This window comes from Rhinatrema bivittatum, chromosome 9 (assembly GCF_901001135.1).
Source record: "Rhinatrema bivittatum chromosome 9, aRhiBiv1.1, whole genome shotgun sequence".
NCBI classification, from domain to species: domain Eukaryota; kingdom Metazoa; phylum Chordata; class Amphibia; order Gymnophiona; family Rhinatrematidae; genus Rhinatrema; species Rhinatrema bivittatum.
Genome location: NC_042623.1, coordinates 250,220,420 through 250,244,861, shown reverse-complemented (window position 1 = coordinate 250,244,861; position 24,442 = coordinate 250,220,420). Strand labels below are relative to the sequence as shown.

Genomic DNA, 24,442 nt, shown 5'->3' with positions numbered 1-24,442 from the left:
CTCTTACCCAACCAGTAGGCGTCACTGATGCACAGTGTCTGGGACTCCCTTCTCCGAATGCTGCGCTCACAACATCCCCAGCTGACCTGAGATGCAGAAGATTCAAATTCAGATCTCCTTTGTGGGCAGCAAAGTAACATATCAGATGACGGCAGAAATGGACCAGTTAAGCCCATCCATTCTGCCAAGGAAATAACCCAGCTGCTAGCCGTAAAAGCTTCATAGCTTGTAGGATATTACTCCTTATTCGCATCCATTTTTGTTGCCTTCCTCATTGGTTTTCTACCATCCTGGGAGGATAGACCATACGAGATCCTACTCTTAATCCATCACCAAAGTATCGCCTTTCCCCATGGCCCAACACCAGTCTCTTCAGTCCAATCAGCTACCAAAGCTAGTGAGGCTGTTATTTGAAGATCTGACCTCTATTGCAACACTGTTGCATAGCAATAGGGCTAGCTATGATTTTGATACTGTGGGGGGAAGGATGGAATGTGCATATGGAATTTATTGCTAAATTTAAAATCTTCCATAATAATCTCAAACCTCAATTTGAAAAAAAAAATCTCCTGACCAAGAAGAAGCTTTATACCTGGTTTCAATGGATGTTTTAGAAGGCAAGACGGCAGTATTAGGTTAAGACGGTTCTTGGTATTCTGTGCGTGTAGGTAAGGGGAAAAATTAAGTAGCTCTTGTCATGTAATTGCTTCGCAGTGATCTCCTGCATGCATTTGTCATTAGCTATTGTTTTTGAACTCAGAGTTTTGATGGGTCATTGCAGATAATTTGTGACTGGGTTAATGATTGACTGGTTACAAAAGCTTGCTTAGCTAGATACCTGAAAGTCGTATGTTGTTGATTGGTGACAAGCTTGGCAAAGGTGTGCAAGTTGTCAACTTGGTTGCAGTCATTTGCTTTTTAATTTTATATTGGCAAAGGAAACCTTTCTTCTAGCCTCAAATTCCTCAGAAATTTAGTGGATTTAAAGCTTCTAGTAAAAATCATGCTGTGTATGTGAGACATCTGTGCTGTGTTTCATAAGTGTGTGTGATTTCCAGGTAACAATCTGCAGAATTAAAATTCACTTTCACAGTCTTTCACTTACTGGAGAGTGCAAATGGATTGTTAGAGCCAAGTTACGTTCATTTTATGTCTATGACAGTGTGTTAATAAGCACAAAGTATCCTTAGTGCAGAAGGGCAAAGATGAATGGAGAGATCAAGTAGAAAATGCAATACAGTAGTAAGAAAGGAAATGGGAAGACGAGATGATCATTCCGTCACATTCTCTCTGTCCTTGTCAGATATCATAAAAGGAAAGAACACACGGTCAGTCTTCTCAACCCATTTTTACTGAGCAGTAATTGAATGATCAAGTAAAGTTCAGGATGCATTTTACTGCTCTTAATATCAGTGCATCTTGATGATTTGCTTCCAGCTAGATACACTGTCTTCTTCCATATAGTGTTTGTTGATATTATTAATGCATGCAGTCATTTTTTTCTTTACATTTTGGATCATCAGAGCTAAATCTATGGTACAAAAATGGCTTTTAAAATTACCCTTTAAATTCAAATTCCACAGTACTAAGTGCAAGAATTGTCAAGAGTAACGTGAAAATACCTTACATAAATGTGAGCTATTAAGTCAGTTCCGAAAGTGGTTGCCTCTGGGGATGCATTCAGTTTTTCCATTTGGGTAGAAGGTTTGAAGTCTCCATCTTGTGTCCATCTGAGGCAGGGTGGGGGTGGTACCTGAGCTCTGGCTGATGTCATGTGATGGATATTGACCATAGTGTATTTTCTTTGGGGGTCTTAGCAGTTTTGTTGAGGAGTGAAGTTGTCGCAATCTGGTGTTTTTCCAGAATAGTGTTGAGATTTTGCAGGCATGTCTAGGAGTCTTTTGACGATATGGAACAGTGTTTTAGTGGTGGTGTTTTCCCCAGTTTTGGTGTTGGTGTAGGAGTCTCTTTTTGCGGTTTCGATGACCTTCCTGTAGTTTTTAAAGGCTAAGGCCCACTCTGTCCTGTCTTCCTGGAACACATACAGCAGCACTGTTCTAGCCAACTACTTTTCCTGATAACGTCCACATTAATCTTCCTCAGTTCTTTGTCTCACTGAAATGGAGGCCAAATATCACAAAATTACTGTCCACTAACTCTTAGGATTTAATCTTTGAGGGGTTAGAATTAAGTTCAGGGGCATAACCAGCCATGGGCACACAAGGCTGGTGCCCCAAATCTCAAACCCAAACTGCTCTTCTGTTTACTGCTCCACCCCCCCACCCCCATCCTCCAGGCAGCTGACCCAGCACAAGAGGAGAGTGGCTGGAGAAAGGAGCAAAGCAATTATTTTCTTTTCTTCATTCTAACCCCCTCCCTCTTCCGTCTCTTTCTTCTGAAGAAAAGGGGGTTAGACAAGCGGACAAGACAGGCAGCATGTGGGGAGATAAGGAAGTAAGGGGCTGGAGAAGAGAGCAGAGCTGTTGTTTTCTGTTCTGCTGTGCCCCTTCTAGCCTCAACTCCTCCCATCCTTTCAACCGGCAGCAGGGGAGGGGCAGGAGCAGGCACAGCCTCAGCCTGTGATTCCAGGACTCCGGATTCAGATGAGAGGAGGAAGGAGGCATCTTACAGCACAAGGAGGGAGTTGTAAGTGAAGAGGGAAAGAAGGCAAATGAGGGATGCATGTTGGTAGTGCAAAGGTGGTGGGGGGTGTGAGAGGGGATCAATGCTGGGGGAGGCGAAGAGGAATTAATGCAGGAGTATATTTCTATGTATGCAGTGGGGACAAACCAAGACTTGGATCAACTTGGATAAAGTGGCAACCCTCACCCAAATAATCTTTGAACCTTTAACAGTCTTTTTTCTCTTGCTCTTTTTCATATGTTTTCAGCTTTACTTCGGATTATGTGCAACCATTTTTTTTTTCACAATGATTCATCAATGGTGCTCAATTTGAAGGAAATTTTGAATTTAATCAATATCCAGAGAAAACCTTCCCAGACAATTATTGTTACCATCTATGTGGCCATCAAACATCTTTGCCTTATATATAATCATCAGCCAATATCTCATTTCTGCTTTTTTTTTCTTTTGCAGTTAAAACTTATCTTAGTAAGTCATGAAACTGGAAAGGGTTTCTCTGGATATTGGTTAACAGGCAATTGCTTTGGCAGTCATCATAACAGGATTATTTTCCCAGTGGGGTTCGGTGGCAGGGCATTAACCAACCCCATAGTGTACAGGTTCTCAGTCTCAGCCAAAAGGCCAAGGAAGGCCTGCACTCAGCTCACAGCTCAGAACATGCACTTGATCTTGGCCAAAAGGTCAAAAAGTGATTAGCCATCACTTTCTCTGCTATCATCCACACTTTATTCCCCTGCTGTCAGGAGAAAATGACATTCAGGATTACCATTATGGCTCGGCAAAAGAGCAGAGAGCTATAAATTCTGGTATCTAAGTTACCTTCAGAAAATGACGTCATGCTCTTTGTACCCCTCCTTTCTTTCTGTTGTTGATTATACATTTCTTAATCTGCTGGCCTCCTAAGTACTGTCTAATTTCCAGCCCCAGAAACAGCTCCTTCCCTCTGGGCACTTGTCCTCAGAAGCTCCTTCCTCGGTTAGTCTATATGGTGCCACCAGCCTCCCCCATTGTTTATGCTGCTACAGACACACAGCTATCCTTCTGGAAGTTTTTCACTTGTCTCTGTTTGCAGAGTATTCTTGGATATTAAGTGTATGAAAGTCAAGGCAGTATAATTTCCTTTTCTTTTGGAGTTCCTCTTTCTCTGTGAAATTGATGAAAAATTATCGAGGCTGCTCTGCAACCAAGGGATTTGCAAAAATTGAATTAGCCATGAGCTGCCGTGCAAGGTGGTAAAAGGGAGCCAGTAGATCTAAAATGAAGCAGACTTATAGGGAAAGGTTAGCCACATCAACAAAGGGAATTTGCTGGTTAAAAACAGTAGTTTTCTGTATTTGATTCTGTTTGGTTCTGCACTTTGGTTCTCCTAACTCTTGTCTAATTTTAACAACCTTTTGAAGTCACTTGCCAACATCAACATCTTAAGAATAATGTCATTAATGTTATGGATCTTGCACGTCCTTTGGGAAAGGAAAGCAGTCCCTTAGGTTTGCATAGATATGTTGATGCAGTGATCAAAAAAAACTGTTCAGTTTCCTCAAAAGATTTGGTGAACCACGTTGAAGAAGTCTTGCTAGTTTTGCATACTAATTCTGAAAATAATTTCCGTTGGAATATTCACAGTGATTCAATGTTGTCTTCTCCCTTTTAGGTTTAATCCAGTCTACAGAGGGCCAAGCCACACCTACAAAGTACAGAGGCTGATGGAGTTCACGTGCTACAGTTTCAGAATACAAGCAGTCAACGACGCCGGCGAGGGACCCTTCTCGGACGTCTGTACATTCAGTACCACCAAATCTGTTCCACCAGCCATCAAAGGTAAGCAGGCCTCTGTTCTTTCTCATTAAAAAAGAAAAAACAAAACAAATCCGCTCAGGTGTAGGATTTTTTTCTGTGCTTTAAAGGAAATAAGTGAAAATAAGATCATCATTAATCACGTAGGTACATACAGTTGGACAGTAAATCACGGTCTTCCCTGTAGTCTGATTGCTTTATCACTGCGTTAATTAGACCCTTGCTTTTTCTTGTACACAAAACAAATGCTGTAGATTGTAAACAAATATTTGGGTAGCATGTGTTGTTGGGAAGGTAATGTGGCTATGTGGTGGTCTTGTCTGGTGCTGGTACATGTTGCAGGAATATATTCAGGCGTTAAATGATTTCTACTTAAATCTTGATGAACAGTTGGTGTCTAATTTGCTCTATGATGGGTTTTCCACTATAAATGAGTTTATAATAGAACACAAAATGGCAAGACACAGTCCTCATAGCACAGTTAGGGGCTGATTTTACTAAGCATTTTTCCTATAGGCACAGTTTGGGAGAAAAGCCTTGGTAAAGCAGGCCCTTAGCCGGATAAAATCCAGCTAATTTTGGAGGTATATTCAGTAGGGGAGCTACAGTGTTGAATATAGCCAACTATCTTAAATTTAACCAGCTAACTATAGCCAGCTAGTTAAGACAGGGTTTTGGCCTGACCACACAGACAGCTATTTGGGTAACTGAATATTGGAGTTAGCCAGCTAACTCAACTCCTCCCAGTTATGCCCCCAGGATACCCCTAAATTCTGTCCAGTTATACGCTAAATAATAGCTGGCTAATAAGATGTGCCCAAATATTCATTTAACTTCTGTATTAGCTAGCTAAATGCTTTTGAACATGGACCTCACATTGTCTGTGAAACTGCCAGGTTTGTGTCTGATTAAATTTATAAGAAACTTGTGACAAACTGAGCTAGAGATAACATGGATGAATTTTACAGTGTATTTTGTGATCTAGCTACTTCGTTGAAACACAGTATTCTAGATTATTAGGGAAGCCATGACGTGCCTCCACCCTCCTCCATGTCAAAAGGGACATGGAGATCCGGTCCTGGTTTTCCTGCGTTGCATGCATGGACCTGTAATTCTGCTTTTCTTTCATCAGAAATGAAAAACTACTCTGTGAGCCCCATGGGGGGTAAAACCAAGAGAGGATCAACCTGTCCCTTTGAACAAGGAAGTGATACAGGCACAGAACTGGAAAGGCCAGCATATTCTAGAGAGAAAACCCTGTCCTCTTTGGGATTTGTGAAAACGTCATATCTACTCCAACCTCCCCTTCCCATACCAAATAAACTGTCCAACGTAATAAAGTGCAATCAGCAGAGTACATAGTTTTACCCTCAGCTGTGCACACACATTTTTGGTATGGAAATTGAACTCCCGATGCAACAAGGTGTTTTGTGCACAAAAAATGTGTGTGTAAAACTGTACATCCTGTTTAGTGTCCTCGCTTGGAAATTGTATGCTAATAGGGGCATTAGCTAGTGCCCACAAATGCAGAGCAGTGTGCTGGCTTAACACCAGGAATTTTACTCCTGGCAGAGGTGGAGTAAAGTTGTTTGGCACTAATGTTCATGTACAAGCAGAAGCAGGGGTTCTGGTGCCGGGACCTGTAGTCGGGATTTATGCACAGAAAACATGCTTTGTGTGCACACAGAATGATTTATGTGGGGGGAAAAAAAACTGCCAAAAAAAAAATAGATTTCTGCACCAAAAACATTTCTGTGCACACAAATCATATTTTACGTGCATATAACAAGCATAAACCGTTTCTGCGCACAGAACATGATTTTTGTGTGCATAAAATCTGTCCGAGTGACTCCACCAGCCACCCGTTAAAATTGTGATCATCCTGTGCAGAGTGCACATTTTAATGTGTGTTTTGCGCACATTTTTCTGTTTGCGCACATTTGCATTAGCATTCTACTTGCTTACTGCATTGGGAGTTCAAGGGTTTGTTTTTTTTAAGCACTTCTGTTAAGAAAGTGCGTGCCGAAATTCAGCATATACAGGCCAATGCAATATCAGAGTGCGTTAAGCGGGTGCTCATGATTGAGCACCCGCTCCCTTAAAGCGCGCCAATCCACCTCTCCCGGGCGCCCGATTTAATATTTAAATCAAGTGCCGTGGTAAAAAGAAAGTAGGGGAAATATGACTAAAATGGTACAAGTAGTGTAGCAATACAGCTGCACTGTACTCTGTACACAAGGACAAGGGGGCCTGGAGGACACTGTAAAATAGGAAACACCATCTGATAGACAATGCAGGTTACCAAACAATGGGAGTCTGTTCAACCCCAGTAAATTGAAAAGAGGGACAAGATTTAAGACCTCCCCAGGTGCAATGCACGGGGTTAGAAAATCTCATATAGTGCCAACTAATCTTGATTTGTTTTGCATTGCCGAAAGAAATCCAGTGGAACACGAATAAAATATGCATGTAGCGCAGCTCATGAATATGAACATGGCTAATGCACAAATCACGGAAAGCTTCACAATCCTCGATAAGCCCAAGAGGTTAACTTTCCCTAAGGGCTGGCCGATGGTCTCAGGGCTCTGTCCTCCCTGCTGACATCAAAATTCAAAATGGCACCCAGTGACCCATGGCTCTCATTTTGCTCCTTATGTATGGGGCAAAGGGGAGCCACGGATCAGTTGGTGTCATTTTGAATTTTGGTGGCAGCAGGGGCAGGAGCGGGGGTGGGCATTGCTCCTGCCTGGAATGCCCTTGGCCTTCTTCGAATAACAGGGGAGGGTGGGGGGGACCTCAGGGAGGCCACAAGGGGAGGTCTTTTTCTCTGACTTGAGGTGTGGGGCGCAGGGTTTGGAGCCAGGTGCAGGGTTTCCAATCCCAATGCCTGTTAGGAGGGGAGGGAGAAGTTATGCTTGGTGGGGGTGGTGCTGATTTAGGTCATGGGATTGTAGGGAAACGTTACTCAGGACTAGTGCCCCTTGAAAATTCTTGGCTGCAATTGCACATTGCTAGAGCAAGGAGCATGCATACTTTTTTGTCCATGCCACGCAAATTCCCAGCATAGATGGGATTTGCTCTTCTGTAGTACTAACATAGTACTGCAGAAAATAATTTACATTAAAATGAGGTGTTAATGTACCATTTTAATACGGGCTTTTAAGTAGGCCTCCGTAATTGTTACTGTGCCAGACCAGAAGTCTAGAACCTGGCGTTCCTCTATACTCAAGATCCTTCAAGATCTTGTAAGACATCACTTTGGAGAAGCAGTGCCCTTTATTTGCGTGGCGTGCCTTATTTCTCTGAAATACAATATATATTTGTTATGTTGTTTAGCAGAATGCGAATGGATGCAGTGTAAACAGTTTCCGAGAATGTGAGCGTAGGTGTGTAGTACATTGTCTTTATTTTCAGAATGTAAATGTACGTGGTGTACGCTGTTTCACAGAATATGGCATTTTGGAAGGAATTGCAACATCTTGTTATCCCTTCCTGGAAGGAATGTCACTCAGCTCAAAAGGGGTGATTAAGATTAGACTTAAGTCACTGCTTTGAAACAGCTCAATTCATGTTAACCTGGACATCAAGTAAACTAAAAATATTATTTTAGGTTTATTGTTCATTGTAGACCCATAAATTCCATTAAAACCTTTCCACTTCTAATGATATCCAATCATCTACCTCTTGAACTACAACAGATACCATTGTAATTAGATTGTGCAATCCAAAGCCACAGGAATCTGCAGAGCTTTTTCTTCCCTTCATGTTCCCGGTAATCAGGTTTTAAAGGCACAGGAACCAATTCACTTTCAGAATCTGATACACATCCTGGATAGGAGGTCAGCGTTGCAGCTGATCATTTTCTATGCTGTTTTTGTTTGATGTTTTGAGGAATGTGTCATAAGCACACATTGGTTTCCACACTGTATGATGTATTTGATTCCTATTTGTTCCAGTTAGTTGAAGCTGTACCTAAACCTTTATTTCAGCACCTCGAGTAACGCAGTTGGAAGGAAACACTTGTGAAATCACATGGGAGATGCTCCCCCCCATGAAAGGAGACCCAGTTCTTTATATTCTACAGGTACTTGTTGGAAGAGAATCAGAATATAAACAGGTAAGAAAACAAAATAATAATAAGTTATGATGATGATCAGCTGACTGTACACCATGTGTACTTTCCATACCTAGTCTGTCTTTGTTGAGATCTATGCAATTCACTAAGTTTTTAACACATTTTTCTCATTGGTTTCTTGTATGAGAAGATTCAAAGACCAAGAATTCTAGCTGTTCCTCTTTCTAACAGGCAAAGAGCTAATTTAATTTCTTTGCTACAAAGACCGTTTTACAAGAGAATTTTTCATTTCTGTTACATAGAAACATGGAATATGACCAAAAGGCCCCTCTAGTCTTCCCATTTTCATTTCTGGTTCCCTGTTTTACAAAGGATCAAACTTATGATTTTAATTTTGACATTCCTCAGCGTTTGGGCAGGTCAGTCCCAACGAGTGGATTATGCACCTCTGCCGGCAGATGGAGATGGAGCAAAAGCCGACATCACGGCCATTATTGTCCAGCCCCGACATTAACCTGCTAGTTTTCTCTGTCTCCAGCAGATGGTGGATATGCATTTCCCTTCAGGGGATTGCCTGTGAGTAAAAAAGTAGAAGAAGAAAGAAATTGGAAGGAAGATATCAGTCTATATAGCACTGCTTACCTCCTAAGGTGATACCATGCAGTCCCTCCCTCAGTAGAGTGCCTCAGTCCTGTAGCCTTGAGTGGTGTGGACCTAAATTCTAATTAGCGGTTACATGCCAAGAGAGACTCGGCGATGAAGACTTTAGCACACCCCCCCCCCCCCCCCTATCCCCCCCGTAGCCTGGATCCGTTCCTGCTTTCAACCTGGGAAGGTTGAACTCAAGTAAAAGTTTTTCTTCAAAAAGAAAAACAGCACAGAGAAGAAAATAAGCAGGAGAAAAGGGTCTTATCTCGGCATTCGGCTGTCCTGCTCACGTCTCTGGGGAGTTCTGAGCGGTGAGGAGGTAGTGCAGGCATAGCAAGTTGAGCAGTCATTTGGCTAGGCCCCGCTCGCAGACTTCTCCCTTTTTGGTGTGTGGTAGACCGCAAGGTGTTTTTGCATGTTTTTGTGCTATGGGCCGTCGGTGCACACCTGCTCGCCTCTTTGAGCATCCATTCCCGCCTATACATACAATTCCTTCCTTCTGGATGCACATCTTGTGCATCCTGCTTAGATGTCTTTCTTGGTATTAGTACTGGGTACCCGGTTTGGGCACCTAGTTAGACGTGCAGCCTAGGCACGTATGTTTGCGTGTACAGTTTTTGTGCACCCATTATTTTTTTTTTTGGTGCATCTATTTTGGGCACGGATTTATGCGTGCATAATCTAGGTGCAAACATTTATAGTTCTGCATGCTTACAACTATGGTGCCCATGGCGAAGAAGCGTAAGCACTTATCTATTTGTGCTGCATGCCACATCAGGGCCATTCAACCAGAGCTTTCTTTACGCCTGTGTCAGCTTCTGATTTTCCCAGCGATGGTCCATCTCATCAGTCTGAGGGAAGTGGGACCAAGGGAGACATGACAGGAGTGTCCTTTCCCTTGATTGATCCATGGGCCGAGTTGTCACGAATCACTATCTCTCAGAAAATTAGGTTCGTGCCTATGGGGCCTGGAATGGACCCATCCTCCTTTTCCTGGGTAGAATTCTTCCAAGGACTGCAGGTGTTTCTTCAGGGCCAGTATTCTGAATCGATAGTGTCTACTAAAGTAGGTCCGTGTGCTCCAAGTGCTCTTCCGCCAGTCTCCTTGGTCAAGCGCCATGGCACAATGCAGCCTGACTAACCTCAAATGCAAGTAGATTAGGATGACACCGATGATGGTGGTAGTGACTTTCCTGATGAGGAAGGGGACATTCCCCCAGATTTGGAGCTATATTGAACTCCATTTCTTTCATAGAGATGAGTTGCCAGGCTTCATCTCTCAGACTTTGAAGACCCTTGGACTCCTTGGGGATGCAGAAGAAAGATTCTATTTTGGTCACCCTACACAAGGTTTCTTGTTTCTTTCCCCTCCTGGATGCAGTCCAGGAGTTGATTGATCTGGAATGGAGTGCGCCAAAGGCATCTTTTAAAGGAGGATGCATCTTGGTGGGTTTATATTCCTTGGATCCACAATCCAGAGAGGAGTTGCATTTCCCTAGGGTGGATGCCTTGGTGTGTTCTGTCAAGGAATGTACCATCATCCCGGTAGAGGGAGGTGTGGCACTGAAGGATGCTCAGGATAGGAGGATTGAGCCTATCCTAAAGCAAGCCTTTTGAGACAGTGACAATGAACTTGCAAATTGCTTCTTGTGTGCCTTGGTAGCTCGGGCTACCTTGTGTCTTGTCAAGAATCTGGTGGTGCTGGATCCAATCTTGGACCTATGGTAGAATCGGGGGTTGCCTTCTTAGCTGATGCGAGCTCTGACTTGGTTCGCACAGCCACCAGAGGAGCGGTTACGGTTATTTAGGCCAGGCAGCAACTGTAGCTGTGCAACTGGTTGGCGGATACTATTTCAAAGTCCAATCTTACCAAGCTGCCCTTCAAGGGCTTGCCTTTATTTGGCAGTGAATTGGAAAAAATGTCAAGTAAATGGGGAGAGATCCAGGTCCTTCGATTTCCAGAGGACAAGAAACCATTGACCGGTCTTTTTGGGCAAGTGGCTGCTCTTGAGACTACCTGTATTTTTGGCCTTTTGAGGGGAGATTCTACCCAGAAATCCCATCCCTTCCGCAGGTCTCAGTTCTTTCACCCCCAAGGCCCTCCAAGGGATGTAGGCCCTGGAGGTGGAGCCCCTCAATCTTCCTAATGAAGGTTTGTAGGCTTACCTGTTGTTGCAGGAGATAGGTGGTCGTCTATCCCATTGTTATCACAGGTGGGTCCAGATTACTTCGGATCAATGGGTTCTTGAAGTGATTTGGGACGGGTATGCTCTAAAATTTCTTTGCGTTCCTCCGGAGGCCTTCATGGTCTCTCTTTGCAACTCCCCTCAGAAGAGGGTAGGAGTGGAAGTGCCATTACAACAACTGTTGAACCTGAAAGTGGTGATTCACATTTCCCAAATCACAGAGAAATACGGACCGTTATTCCATTTATTCTCACAGGACAAGCAGGATGGTAGTCCTCACATATGAGTGACATCACAGGATGGAGCCCAATCACGGAACACTTTTGTCAAAGTTTCTAGAACTTTGACTGGCACCTACTGGGCAAGCGCAGCATGGCACTAAACCTGCAGCCAGCAGAAGTCCCCCTTCAGTCTTCTTTTTTCCGCGCAGCAGTATCCACACGGGTTAAGGAGCTCCACAGAGATTCCTGACAGGAATTTTCCTCACGGAATTACTAAAAAATTTCATACCCCACAGGGGTCCCTCCTTCGAATTTTGACTCCGCGGTACTCTGGTAAGTTTTTACCTGTTTTCGGTAGATTCCCATTGAGTTTGGCCCTCGCGGCCTACTGGCCGTCAACCGTACCGCGGCTCAATTTTTTCAGAGGCCATGGCGTCTGGGTTCCATCGGTGCCCAGACTGTACTCGCACCATGTCCATAATAGACCCTCATAAAGTCTGTGTAATGTGTCTTGGGTGCGAGCATGATATCTTGACCTGCACCAAATGTGCCTTAATGACACCTAAAGGTCGCAAGGCCAGAATGGAGAAAATGGAACTTCTCTTCTGTTCTCAAACCCCGACGCCGTCTATTGCATCGATTTCGTCTGAACCGGAACCGTCCACTTTGCGCCAGTTTCGGCCACCAGCCGGTGACCGCTCGGCGTCGACAATTTCTTGGTCTTCGACTACCTCCACCCCCCCTCAGGACCGAGGGGATCATAGAGAGAAACATCGGCATCGACACCAGAAGTCTCGGACCATCGATGAAGGAAAGTCATCGTCCGAGCCGTCCAGAAAAGGCACTGACCCTTTCTGCGACCGAGTCACCGAGGCAACCCTCACCCGGATGGGTATCGGGAGCCGCGACTCCGCCTCTAATGGTGGTCCCTCCAGCTGTGCCTCTGCCTCCTTCTTCCCTTCCAGAGCCGGGGCTGCTTGCTCCAGGTCTCCATGAAGAACTGGACCATCTGGTTCAGGAGGCCATCAATAAGGCGATACACAGACTCCAAGGTCCCCCGGCGCCAAAATCGGTGCCGGTCGCGGAACTGATCATCGATCCCATTTCAGCAGCATTGGCACCGCTGCTCTCGAAGATGGAAGCGCTTATAGCCACTTTTCCACCGATGGGTCCTGGGTCACCGATGGCTCCGGTGCCTTCCCCGCTTACTCTGTCATCAGGAGGAGAAACACCGTTCTGCATTCCGCCATCTGGTGTCCTGCCAATGCCTCAACCATCGATGCCGATGCGCCCATCAGCGCCACCGATCCATCCATCGATGCCCTTGATGCCTTCATCAGTGCTTCCAGTACTTCCCTCGATGTCTTCGGAGCCTAGCCCAGGACCTTCAGGAATACCATCGTCCCGTCCTTCTCAGGTTCCTAGAGGGGCAGGTGCTGATCCCTATGACACCTAGACCACCGATTCTTCTCAAGACACCGATGACTTGCCATCGCCACCTTCTCCTACTGAAAGCAGGAAACGTTCTCCTCTAGAGGACCTATCCTTCATAAATTTTGTGAAGGAAATGACTGAATTGGTTCCCTTCCAATTGCAGACTGAACAAGATGACAGACATCAAATGATGGAGCTGTTACAATTCCTGGATGCTCCCAAGGAAATAGCCTCTATCCCTATTCACCAGGTTCTTTTGGATCTCCTCAAAAAGAACTGGGAACACCCTGGTTCTGTTGCTCCAGTCAACAGAAAAGCTGATACCACTTATTTTGTCCAGTCAGCCCCAGGATTCCAGAAACCTCAGCTGAATCACCAATCTGTGGTTGTAGAATCTGCCCAAAAGAGGGCAAAAAGATCAAAACCCCACTTTTCCTTTCCCCCAGGTAAGGAACAGAAATTCCTGGATGCCATTGGCCGGCGTGTCTTCCAGGGCTCAATGCTCATCTCTCGGATCGCCTCTTACCAGCTGTTTATGACCCAGTACAACAGGGTCTTATTCAAGCAGATACAGGACTGTAGAGTCCCTGCCTCAGCAATTCCAGGAACAGCTTCAAACCCTCGTACACAAGGGTTTTGAGGCAGGGAAGCATGAAATAAGATCCTCTTATGATATCTTCGACACCGCTTCCAGGGTGTCTGCAACTGCTATTTCAGCAAGAAGGTGGGCCTGGCTTAAGTCTTCTGACTTGCGCCCTGAGGTGCAAGACAGATTATCTGATTTGCCCTGCATAGGAGCAATCTGTTTGGCGAACAGATTCCGCGGACAGTTGCGGAACTCAAGGAGGCCTCAAAAGGCCAAAAATGCAGGTAGTCTCAAGAGCAGCCACTTGCCCAAAAAGACCGGTCAATGGTTTCTTGTCCTCTGGAAATCGAAGGACCTGGATCTCTCCCCATTTACTTGACATTTTTTCCAATTTACTGCCAAATAAAGGCAAGCCCTTGAAGGGCAGCTTGGTAAGATTGGACTTTGAAATAGTATCCGCCAACCAGTTGTGGAGACCCTTCACCAGCTCTCTCTGATGCCCTCTGAGTATTCCTCCAAATAGCCATTCAGGAAGGATACTAAAAAGTAATTCTTCCGTCCAAAGAAATCCTATCCACCACCGTCTAGAACTCGTTCCACGAGACCTTTTCAACAGGCCGTGTCTTGTCAACCTCATAAACAAAAGCCACAAGCAGCTCCTCAGCCAGGCCCTGCTTCCGGCTTTTGACTCCTGCATAGAGAGCAGCAGCCAGTTTCTACTGCCTCAGATACCAGTGGGAGATCGACTGTGCCATTTCAACAACAGGTGGCACACAGTCACCTCAGACCAGTGGATCCTTGCCATAATCTCTCAAGGTTATCGCCTGAACTTTCTCTCCATTCCACCAGACTCCCCACCTCTACCAACGTGGAGAACATCCGACCACTCACTACACCTGGAGCAGGAGGTCTCCCTCCTCTTCCAGTCCAGAGCAATAGAACCAGTGCCCTACTCCCAACAAGGTCTAGGATTCTATTCCCGGTACTTTCTAATCCCCAAAAAATCAGGCGGCGTTCGTCCAATTCTGGACTTACGTGTCCTCAACAAGTACCTCCACAGAGAAAAGTTCAAGATGGTAACCTTGGGTTCCCTCCTTCCTCTTCTGCAAAGAGGAGACTGGCTCTGCTCTCTCGATCTCCAAGATGCGTACACACACATTGCGATAAATCCATTTCATTTAAGGTTCCTGAGATTTCTGGTAGGCCCCAAGCACTATCAATACAGAGTGCTCCCATTTGGCCTGGCATCTGCACCACAAGTCTTCACCAAGTGCCTCGTAGTAGTAGCAGCCTTCCTCAAGGTGTTCACGTCTACCTCTATCTAGACGATTGGTTGATCAGGGCTCCCACTCAGCAAGCTGCTCTGTCGTCCCTACATCTTACTTTACACACTCTGATTTCGCTAGGATTTCTCGTCAACTACGCAAAATCCTGCTTAGTCCCATCTCAAACTTTATCATTCATAGGAGCAGACTTGGACACCTTGCAGGCAAAGGCATTTCTGCCTCGACAGCGAGCTCTCACTCTCATCTCTCTCGCACACCAGCTACAGTCTCAGCGCTGCATGACTGCACGCCACTTCCTCATCCTACTGGGACACATGGCATCCCCAGTACAGGTTACCCCAATGGCCTGCTTGGCCATGAGAGTCATGCAGTGGACTCTAAGGTCACAATGGACTCAGTCCGTCCAACATCTGTCGACCACTGTCCACATCACCGACTCACTCCATCAGTCTCTAGCCTGGTGGAAAAATCAGATCAATCTCCTCCAAGGTCTGCCCTTCCAGGCTGCAAAACCTCAAATAATTCTCACCACCGATGCCTCCAACCTCGGCTGGGGAGCCTATGTTGCCGATTTGCAAACACAAGGAACTTGGTCTCCAGAGGAAGCCAAACACCAAATCAATTTCCTGGAGCTGCGAGCAATCAGATATGCTCTAAGGGTGTTTCAGGATCGCCTTTCCAATCAGGTCATCCTGATTCAGACTGACAACCAGGTAGCTATGTGGTACATCAACAAACAGGGAGGGACAGGCTCCTACCTACTGTGTCAGGAAGCTGCACAGATATGGGTAGAGGCCCTCTCCCACTCGATGTACCTCAGAGCCACCTACTTGCCGGGAGTGGTCAATGTGTTGGCAGACAACCTAAGTCGCGCTTTCCATCCCCACGAGTGGTCCCTCAACCCCACAATAGCGGACTCAATATTCCAACGTTGGGGGTCATCCTCGCATACACCTCTTTGTGTCACCTCAAAGCCACAAAGTAGAGAACTTTTGCTCTCTCACTCGCAGCCAACACTCTCAGTCAAGAGATGCGTTCTCCCTCTCATGGGCAACCAGTCTCCTATATGCATTCCCTCCACTTCCACTTCTCTCAAAGACTCTCGTGAAGTTACGTCAGGACAAGGGATGCATGATCCTGATAGCACCTCACTGGCCTCGCCAAGTGTGGTATCCAGTAGGGATGTGAATCGTGTCCTCGATCGTCTTAACGATCGATTTCGGCTGGGAGGGGGAGGGAATCGTATTGTTGCCGTTTGGGGGGGGTAAAATATCGTGAAAAATTGTGAAAAATCGTGAAAAATCGAAAAATCGCAAAACCGGCACATTAAAACCCCCTAAAACCCACCCCCAACCCTTTAAATTAAATCCCCCACCCTCCCGAACCCCCCCCAAATGACTTAAATAACCTGCGGGTCCAGCGGCGGTCCGGAACGGCAGCGGTTCGGAACGGGCTCCTGCTCCTCAATCTTGTTGTCTTCAGCCGGCGCCATTTTCTAAAATGGCGAAAAATGGCGGCGGCCATAGACGAACACGATTGGACGGCAGGAGGTCCTTCCGGACCCCCGCTGGACTTTTGGCAAGTCTCGTGGGGGTCAGGAGGCCCCCCACAAGCTGGCCAAAAGTTCCTGGAGGTCCAGCGGGGGTCAGGGAGCGATTTCCCGCCGCGAATCGTTTTCGTACGGAAAATGGCGCCGGCAGGAGATCGACTGCAGGAGGTCGTTCAGCGAGGGTTCCGGCGCCTCGCTGAACGACCTCCTGCAGTCGATCTCCTGCCGGCGCCATTTTCCGTACGAAAACGATTCGCGGCGGGAAATCGCTCCCTGACCCCCGCTGGACCTCCAGGAACTTTTGGCCAGCTTGTGGGGGGCCTCCTGACCCCCACGAGACTTGCCAAAAGTCCAGCGGGGGTCCGGAAGGACCTCCTGCCGTCCAATCGTGTTCGTCTATGGCCGCCGCCATTTTTCGCCGCCATTTTGGAAAATGGCGCCGGCTGAAGACAACAAGATTGAGGAGCAGGAGCCCGTTCCGGACCGCTGCCGTTCCGGACCGCTGCTGGACCCGCAGGTTATTTAACTCATTTGGGGGGGGTTGGGGAGGGTGGGGGATTTAATTTAAAGGGTCGGGGGTGGGTTTTAGGGGGTTTTAGTGTGCCGGCTCACGATTCTAACGATTTATAACGATAAATCGTTAGAATCTCTATTGTATTGTGTTCCATAACGGTTTAAGACGATATTAAAATTATCGGACAATAATTTTAATCGTCCTAAAACGATTCACATCCCTAGTATCCAGTACTTCAGGATCTCTCCATTTGCAGGCACATTCCCTTGGGAAAGGACCTGCTTCTGATCACTCAGAACGACGGGTGCCTACGCCACCCCAATCTTCAAGCTTTGTCCCTGACAGCCTGGATGTTGAAAGGTTAATTCTTCAGCCACTTAACCTTTCAGAGCCAGTTTCCCGTGTAATGATTGCTTCACGGAAGCCTTCCACGAGAAAGTCTTACCTATACAAATGGAACAGGTTTGAGTCATGGTGTTCTTCTCAATGCCTTGATCCCTTTACCTGTTCCACCTCGAAGTTTCTAGACTATCTGTGGCCCTTGTCAGAGTCAGGTCTAAAAACGTCCTCCATCAGAATGCATGTCAGCGTGGTAGCCGCCTTCCATAAAGGTGTCGGGGACGTTCCTATTTTGGTACAACCCCTCGTAACACGTTTTCTGAAAGGCTTGCTTCACCTCAAGCCTCCACTGCGTCCTCCAGCCCCTTCTTGGGACCTTAATCTGCTCTTAGGTCAGCTCATGAAACCACCATTCGAGCCTCTCCAATCCTGTGATCTTCGCTTTCTCACATGGAAAGTGATATTCCTTTTGGCAATAACATCTGCTCACAGAGTTAGTGAGTTACAGGCCCTAATTACCTATCCGCCTTACTCTAAACTTCTGCAGGAACAGGCAGTACTCTGCACTCACCCTAAGTTCTCTTACCTAAGGTAGTATCGGAGTTTCACATTAATCAAGCCATTATACTACCTACCTTCTTTCCCATGCCCCACTCCAGTCCAGGAGAACAGGCTCTGCATACCCTTGACTGCAAACGGGCTCTAGCCTTCTGTCTAGACCATACAGCTGCCCACAGGAAAAGCACTCAATTGTTTGTCTCTTTCCATTTCATCAAATTGGGGCAGCCTGTGGGTAAGCAGACTCTCTCCTCCTGGTTAGCGGACTGCATATCCTTTTGCTATCAGCAAAAGCTGGCATTCCGCTTCAAGACCATGTCAAAGCACACTCTGTGAAGGCCATGGCGACTTCAGTAGCGCACCTACGCTCTGTGCCGCTTCCTGACATTTGCAGAGCTGCTACCTGGAGTTCTCGCCATACCTTTACAGCCCATTATTGCTTAGACAAGGCCGGAAGACAAGATTTCATCTTCGGCCAGTCTGTCTTGCACAACCTTGTTACAACTTGATGTACCAACACCCTTCCACCTGCCCGTTAGGGTTCATGATGCCCTCTACCAAATTCCACCCCAGTCCTTGTGCCTATTGCACATCTTGGGTATATTTGCTGCATTTCTTGGACATCCTCAGCTCGGTACTCACCCATATGTGAGGACTACCATCCTGCTTGTCCTGTGAGAAAGCAAATGTTGCTTACCTGTAACAGGTGTTCACAGGACAGCAGGATGTTAGTCCTCACGAAACCCCCCACCATCCCGCGGTGTTGGGTTCATTACGTTTCTTATTTTATTTTTGGCACTTCCTGTAGCTTTAAACAACACTGAAGGGGGGGACCCCTGCTGGCTGCAGGTTTAGTGCCATGCTGGGCATGCCCAGTAGGTGCCAGTCAAAGTTCTTGAAACTTTGACAAAAGTGTTCCGTGATTGGGCTCTATCCTGTGATGTCACCCATATGTGAGGACTAACATCCTTCTGTTCTATGAGAACACCTGTTACAGGTGAGCAACATTTGCTTTTTGTCATGCCCAAGAAGGAAGGGTTGCTTAGGCTCATACTGGATCTCCAGGGCAGCAACTGATATTTACGAGTCACATTTTCCAGGGTGGAAATGGAGTGCTCTGTCATAATGGCAGTTCAAGCTGGGGAGTACCTCACATCTCTGGATCTGACGGAGGTGTATCTGTATATTTCCATCTGTTGGGAACATCCCTGGTTCCACTGATTTGCTATTCTGTATCATCACCAGTTTCAGGCCTTGCCTTTTGGGCTAGCCACTGTGCCCAGGACTATTTTCCAAGGTCATAGTAGTGGTAGTGGAGGCTCTCTGCAAGGAGGGCATTCTAATTCACCCCTATCTTGACAACTGGTTGATTCGAGCCAAGACCATGGAAGAGAGTCTTTGCTCTTCCCGCAGCATGGTTTCCTTGCTACAGGAACTAGGCTGGATGGTGAATCTGGCCAAGAACAATTTGCAGCTGTCTCAGATTCTGGAGTTTCTGAAGGTTCGATTCAATACAAGGCAGGGCAGAGTATTTCTGCCAGAGTCTTGGATCCACACGTTGATGCTGTGAATTTGATCCCTGCGGAACTCTTTGTCTGACTATGTGTTCTTATCTGCAGACTCTGGGATTGCTTGCTGCCGCATTAGAAACTGTTTCCTGGATGAGGGCACATATATGCCCTGTACAGCGCTCATTGCTCTCCCAATAGAGTCTGAAGTCGCAGAGCTATGCGGCAAGGCTGCTCTTCCCGTTCGAGGTGAGATCCCAATTGGACTGGAGATTACAGGTGGATCATCTCAGGTAGGGAATTTCCCTGATGACGCTGGATTGGTTGGAACGTAGGACAGATGTGAGCCTCTGGGACTGGGGGACGCACTGTCAGGAGTTGGTAGTACAATGACGTTGGAATGCAGCAAAGAAGCAGTGGAGCATCATCAAACTGGAGGCACAAGCAGTTCGGTTGATGTGCCTGCGGTTCGCCAAGCGGCTAGAGCAGCATCTCCGCCTTTTACACTGCTGGAAAGGACAATATCTCAGCCAATTTCCTCAGCAAGAGAAACTTGGACCCAGGAGAATGGGAGTTGGCAGATAAGGCCCTTCAGCTCCTGGTAAACTGCTGAGGCCTACCGGGTCTAAACCTTTTGGCGACCTTCAACAGTGCAAAGTTCCATGCTTCTTCAGTCGCAGGTGGGACTCAAAAGCAGTGGGCATCAACAGTCTTATTTGAATGACCTTGTGTCACACTTCTGTATGCATTCCTGCCCTGGTCTCTAGTAGGCAGGCTACTCCAGAAGAATGCAAGTCAAATCAATGCCATCCTTTTAGTGACTCTGGATTGGACTCGAAGGCTGTGGTATGCTGATCTCTAGAGATGTCTGGTGGGCAGTCCCTTGAGGCTACCATCTTAGCCGGATCTGTTATATCAGGGGCCCATTCTACACAAGGATCCAGGTTGATTCTGTCTTAAGCTTTGGCTGTTGAAAGGGCTCAGTTGTTGAAGCATGGTTTTTCGCCTGCTGTAATTTCCACTCTTCTTCGGGCCTGGAAATTTTCTACTTCTCTAGCCTATGTTAGAGTTTGGAGGGTCTATGAGGCCTGGTGTTCTGAGCGAGGTACTCAACTGCTCAAGGTGGATATTCCTTTGATTTTGAAATTTTTACAGGATGGCTTGCTTAAGGGTTTGACCCTTAACATTTTGAAGGTTCAAGTTTCAGCCCTGGCTAGTTATAGGGGGAGAATCAATGGAGAGTCTTTGTCTTCCCATCTGGACATGTGCTGTTTCTTATAGAGAGTTAAGCATCTTCACCTCCCCATTCTAGCTTTTGGGGCCTCTGTGGGACCTTAACTTGGTCCTCGAGGTTTTGGCAGGTCCTACTTTTTGATCATTGTGTACTCTTTCTTTACAGCTACTTACCTTGAAGACAGTTTTTCTGGTAGCAATCTGTTCGGCATGTCAGGTCTCTGAGCTGCAGGCTCTTACCTTCCATGATCTCTTTCTCCATATGACTCCGAGTGCGGTTCAACTTTGGACTATGCCTTCTTTTTTGCCAAAAGTGGATTCAGAGTTCCATTTGAATAGGTCCATTTCTCTGTCTGCCTTTAACAGGGACAGAGATGAAGCTGAGTATTGACTTTTGCGTTCCTTGGACATCAAGCATCATTTACTGTGGTTTCTGGAGATGATTAAAGCTGTTCAGAAGTCTGATTGCATGTTTGTGCTCCATGGTGGAGGTAAACAGGGAGCACCGGCGATGTAGGCAACGATAGCCTGCTGGGTTAAGGAAGTCATTATGGCAGCCTATGTGGCTGCTGAGGTTGCCTTAATGAAACAGATTAGACCTTACTCCATGAGGGCTCAGGTGGTGCCATGGGTAGAACTTCGCTGCTTGTTGCCTGCTGAAATTTGATAAGCAGAGACATGTCATCTTTGCACATCTTCTCCAAGCATTACTGCTTGCATGTTAGGGCTAGGGAGGATGCTGCAATTGCGTGAGCGGTGTTGATTGTACTGCTGGCAGCTTCTTGCCCTTTTCAAAGTTAACTTTGTTAGATCCTGTTCATGGGGATTAACCTGCCCAAACACTGAGGAAGAAGAAATTATTGCTTACCTGATAATTTCCTTTCCTCTAGTAAGGGCAGGTCAATCCCAGACCTGCCCTTGGCTGCTGATGTTTAAATTTGTGGTTAGCCTTCTTTGGTCGAGCTATGCAGAGTATGATTCCTGTGCTTTGTGGAATAGTGGTAAGTGGCTTCTGTAGCCCTTAGTTTACTAGATATGTTCCTTCTTTTGGCTGAGTTCAGTGTTCCTGTTAGTTTGGAAGCATGAGTGGTTGATTGTTGGTAATAATGTTCAAGTATAATCAGTTTTGTACACAATTTGGCTTTTCCAGAGAATACTGGCGGGTGATGGTGTGAGACTATATGGCCGTAATGTCAGCTTTTTCTCCGACTCCATCTGCTGGCAGAGGTGCATAACCACTCATTGGGATTGACCTGCCCTTACTAGAGGAAAGGAAATTATTAGGTAAGTAGTAATTCCTCCTTTCAGGCTACACATGAAGGTGGGCCCATTTTATTTGAGGAACTGTATCTTTGTATTGACCAACCCATTCCCTTCGATCAACAGGTGCTTTCCTGCTGACAGCTGCCCATTTACAGGAAATGAGAAGTCTGGCTTTTCGTGGGCTAGCCTAGTTTTGTGGAATAGCATTCAGGCTATTTGGCAGATGCAGGGCTATAAGTCCTTTTGGATGTAGGTTAATGCCTACTTATTCCGGGAAGCATTTGGGGATTAGTTAAGTCTGCTTTTAGGTAGTTGAGGGGTTTGTTTGTTGGTCTGGTACATGTATTTTAATGTTTGTTGTTTTGTGATCCTCCGAGAACAGTTGCCTGATAAGTGGGTGGACAATAAATTACTGTAAATAAATAAATGCTATAGAACCCAGTTATTTCTGGCTTACCCCTCACTTCTTCATAACTAAGGAACCTATATGCTTATCCCATGCTTTCTTGAATTATGTTGCTGTTTTTATCTCCACCACATTCACTCCATGCATCTCTTGTTCTAGAGCATTCTTTCCTCTGAAAAAAATGTAATTTATCACTGACATTTATAAAATGTTGGAGTCTGTCTAGAGGGTGGCTACTAAAATCGTCCGTACTCTTCGTTCTAATGCATATGGGGATAGACTCAAAGCTCTAAACATGTATACCCTTGAGGAAAGGGGAGATATGATAGAGAATTTAAATATCGCAAAGGTTTTCATGCACAGGAGGCTAGCCTCTTTTATTGGCAAGGCTTTAGAATGAAGGGTCATTAGATAAGGATAAAAGTGGGGTAGACTCAGGAGTAATCTTAGGAAATATTGTTTAGAGGATGCATGGAACTGCTTCCCAGTGGAGGAGGTGGAGGCAAAAACTGTATCTGAGTTCAAGAAACCTTGGGATAAATAAAGGGGATCTCTGAGTGAGTATTGGGAATTGTAAGGGCTAGATAAATTAGACAGATGAGCAGACTAGATGGGGCTGTACGGTCTTTTTCTGCCATCATAGTTCTATGTTTCTAACATTAATTATAAATAGCATAGAGACAACTTAAAGACAAACTTACAAAATAAAATAGTTCATAAAAAATTAACAATTCAAGAAAAATATAAAACTAAAATAAAACGACTCAATTCAATTTAAAATAAATAGAAACCAACTACAAGAGAACACACAATATGTGATTGAAGATCAAGAATAGGAATGGTGATATTTTAAACCGTTGTGATCTTCATTAGGAATGACAGTATATAAAAATCTAAATAAATAAATGAAACTTACAGATATCCTCTGAAAACTCCAAATGCAGAAGTCAACAGCTTTGCTTCTTGTGCATTATTTATTCCTTTAAGGTATTTAAATATCTCTCCCATATCCCCTGTGTCTTTCCTCTTCTATAGAGTATCACCTCATGCAGTTTTGTATGTAGACTGACCCTGCACCATTTTTTGAAGCTTTCTCTGGACTGCATCTATCTTTTCTATACCACTTTTGGAGATATGGATTCCAGAATTGAACACAGTATTCTAGATGTCTTACCAAGGATCAGTAGAGTACATACAAGAAGATATTTTTCTACTAGTTATGTCTCTCCCTATGTACCCTAGTGTCCTTCTGCCTGTACACCACTTTACCACATCTTTTTGACATTTTGAGGTTTTCTGAGACAGTCATCTCAAAGTCACTCTCTCAGGGCAATGTCTCCAAATTGATGCTGCACCCAGGGCTTCGGCGCTTGACCGTGTCTTGACCAGTTCAACTATATATAACACCACACCGGCACCCCAGGCGCCCTTGGACATTGACAGCCCGGTGGCACCGATAGAGACCCCAGAGCCCAAAGTTATCGATGGACTTGTGGTACCGAAGATACCAAGAGCGCCTACAGGCAGAGACTGTACAGCCCCATCCCAGCCCCGACATGCCTCATCGATTTCCAAAGGAATTGATGACTGCCAGTGCCATTGACAGTTCCCCTTGGCTCACCTATACATCCAAGGGCATCGATGATGCAAGCTCAAAAAAGTCCCTCACAAGTGGCTATGACAGACGATAGCCTCGACAGCAACCCTAATGCTCATTAGCATTGCTGGTGCACGAAGCCAGGTGGGGCCTCCTATGGCCCCTGATCCCAGCAGTTAAGGTCCCCCAGATCATCAGCATCCATGGTGCCCGATAGCTGTAGGCCAGTGATGGGACAGCACCATGTCCCTCAGTGCCCTGTCTGGACACCGCAAAGGAGCCTCAAGTGCACCAGACCGCTGCGCCTTGATGCCTCAATGCTGCAGGGTGCCTTGAGTAAATGGCTACCCTGGGCCTCGACAGCACCAAATTCGCCGAAACCCCTGTCGCCCTAAGGTTTCAGTGGCACTCAAGGGCTCTCAGGAGCTCTGGTGGTTGATGGCTTTGAGGGCAACCAGGGCGTTCAATGGTGATCCCAGTGCTTCATCGATGGTGCTCAGCATCGTTGAGAGTGACAATGAATGGCATCGCTGGTCAACATGCCCGATGGCCTCCCTGGTGGCCCTGTACTATGATGGTATTGAAGGTGGCCATAGCATCAA

The 24,442-nt window shown here is 46.0% G+C and overlaps 1 protein-coding gene across 3 annotated transcripts in view; it reads left to right on the top strand.

Annotated features, from left to right (window-relative positions):
• The window catches only part of FNDC3B (fibronectin type III domain containing 3B), a 679,078-nt gene that overhangs the window by 627,656 nt on the left and 26,980 nt on the right, over positions 1 to 24,442 (top strand). For all 3 annotated transcript variants that reach the window (XM_029615068.1, XM_029615066.1, XM_029615067.1), the window contains exons 24-25: positions 4,295 to 4,461; positions 8,427 to 8,554. In XM_029615068.1, the coding sequence (XP_029470928.1) occupies positions 4,295 to 4,461; positions 8,427 to 8,554 (295 nt within the window). The remainder of the gene's footprint in view (positions 1 to 4,294; positions 4,462 to 8,426; positions 8,555 to 24,442) is intronic.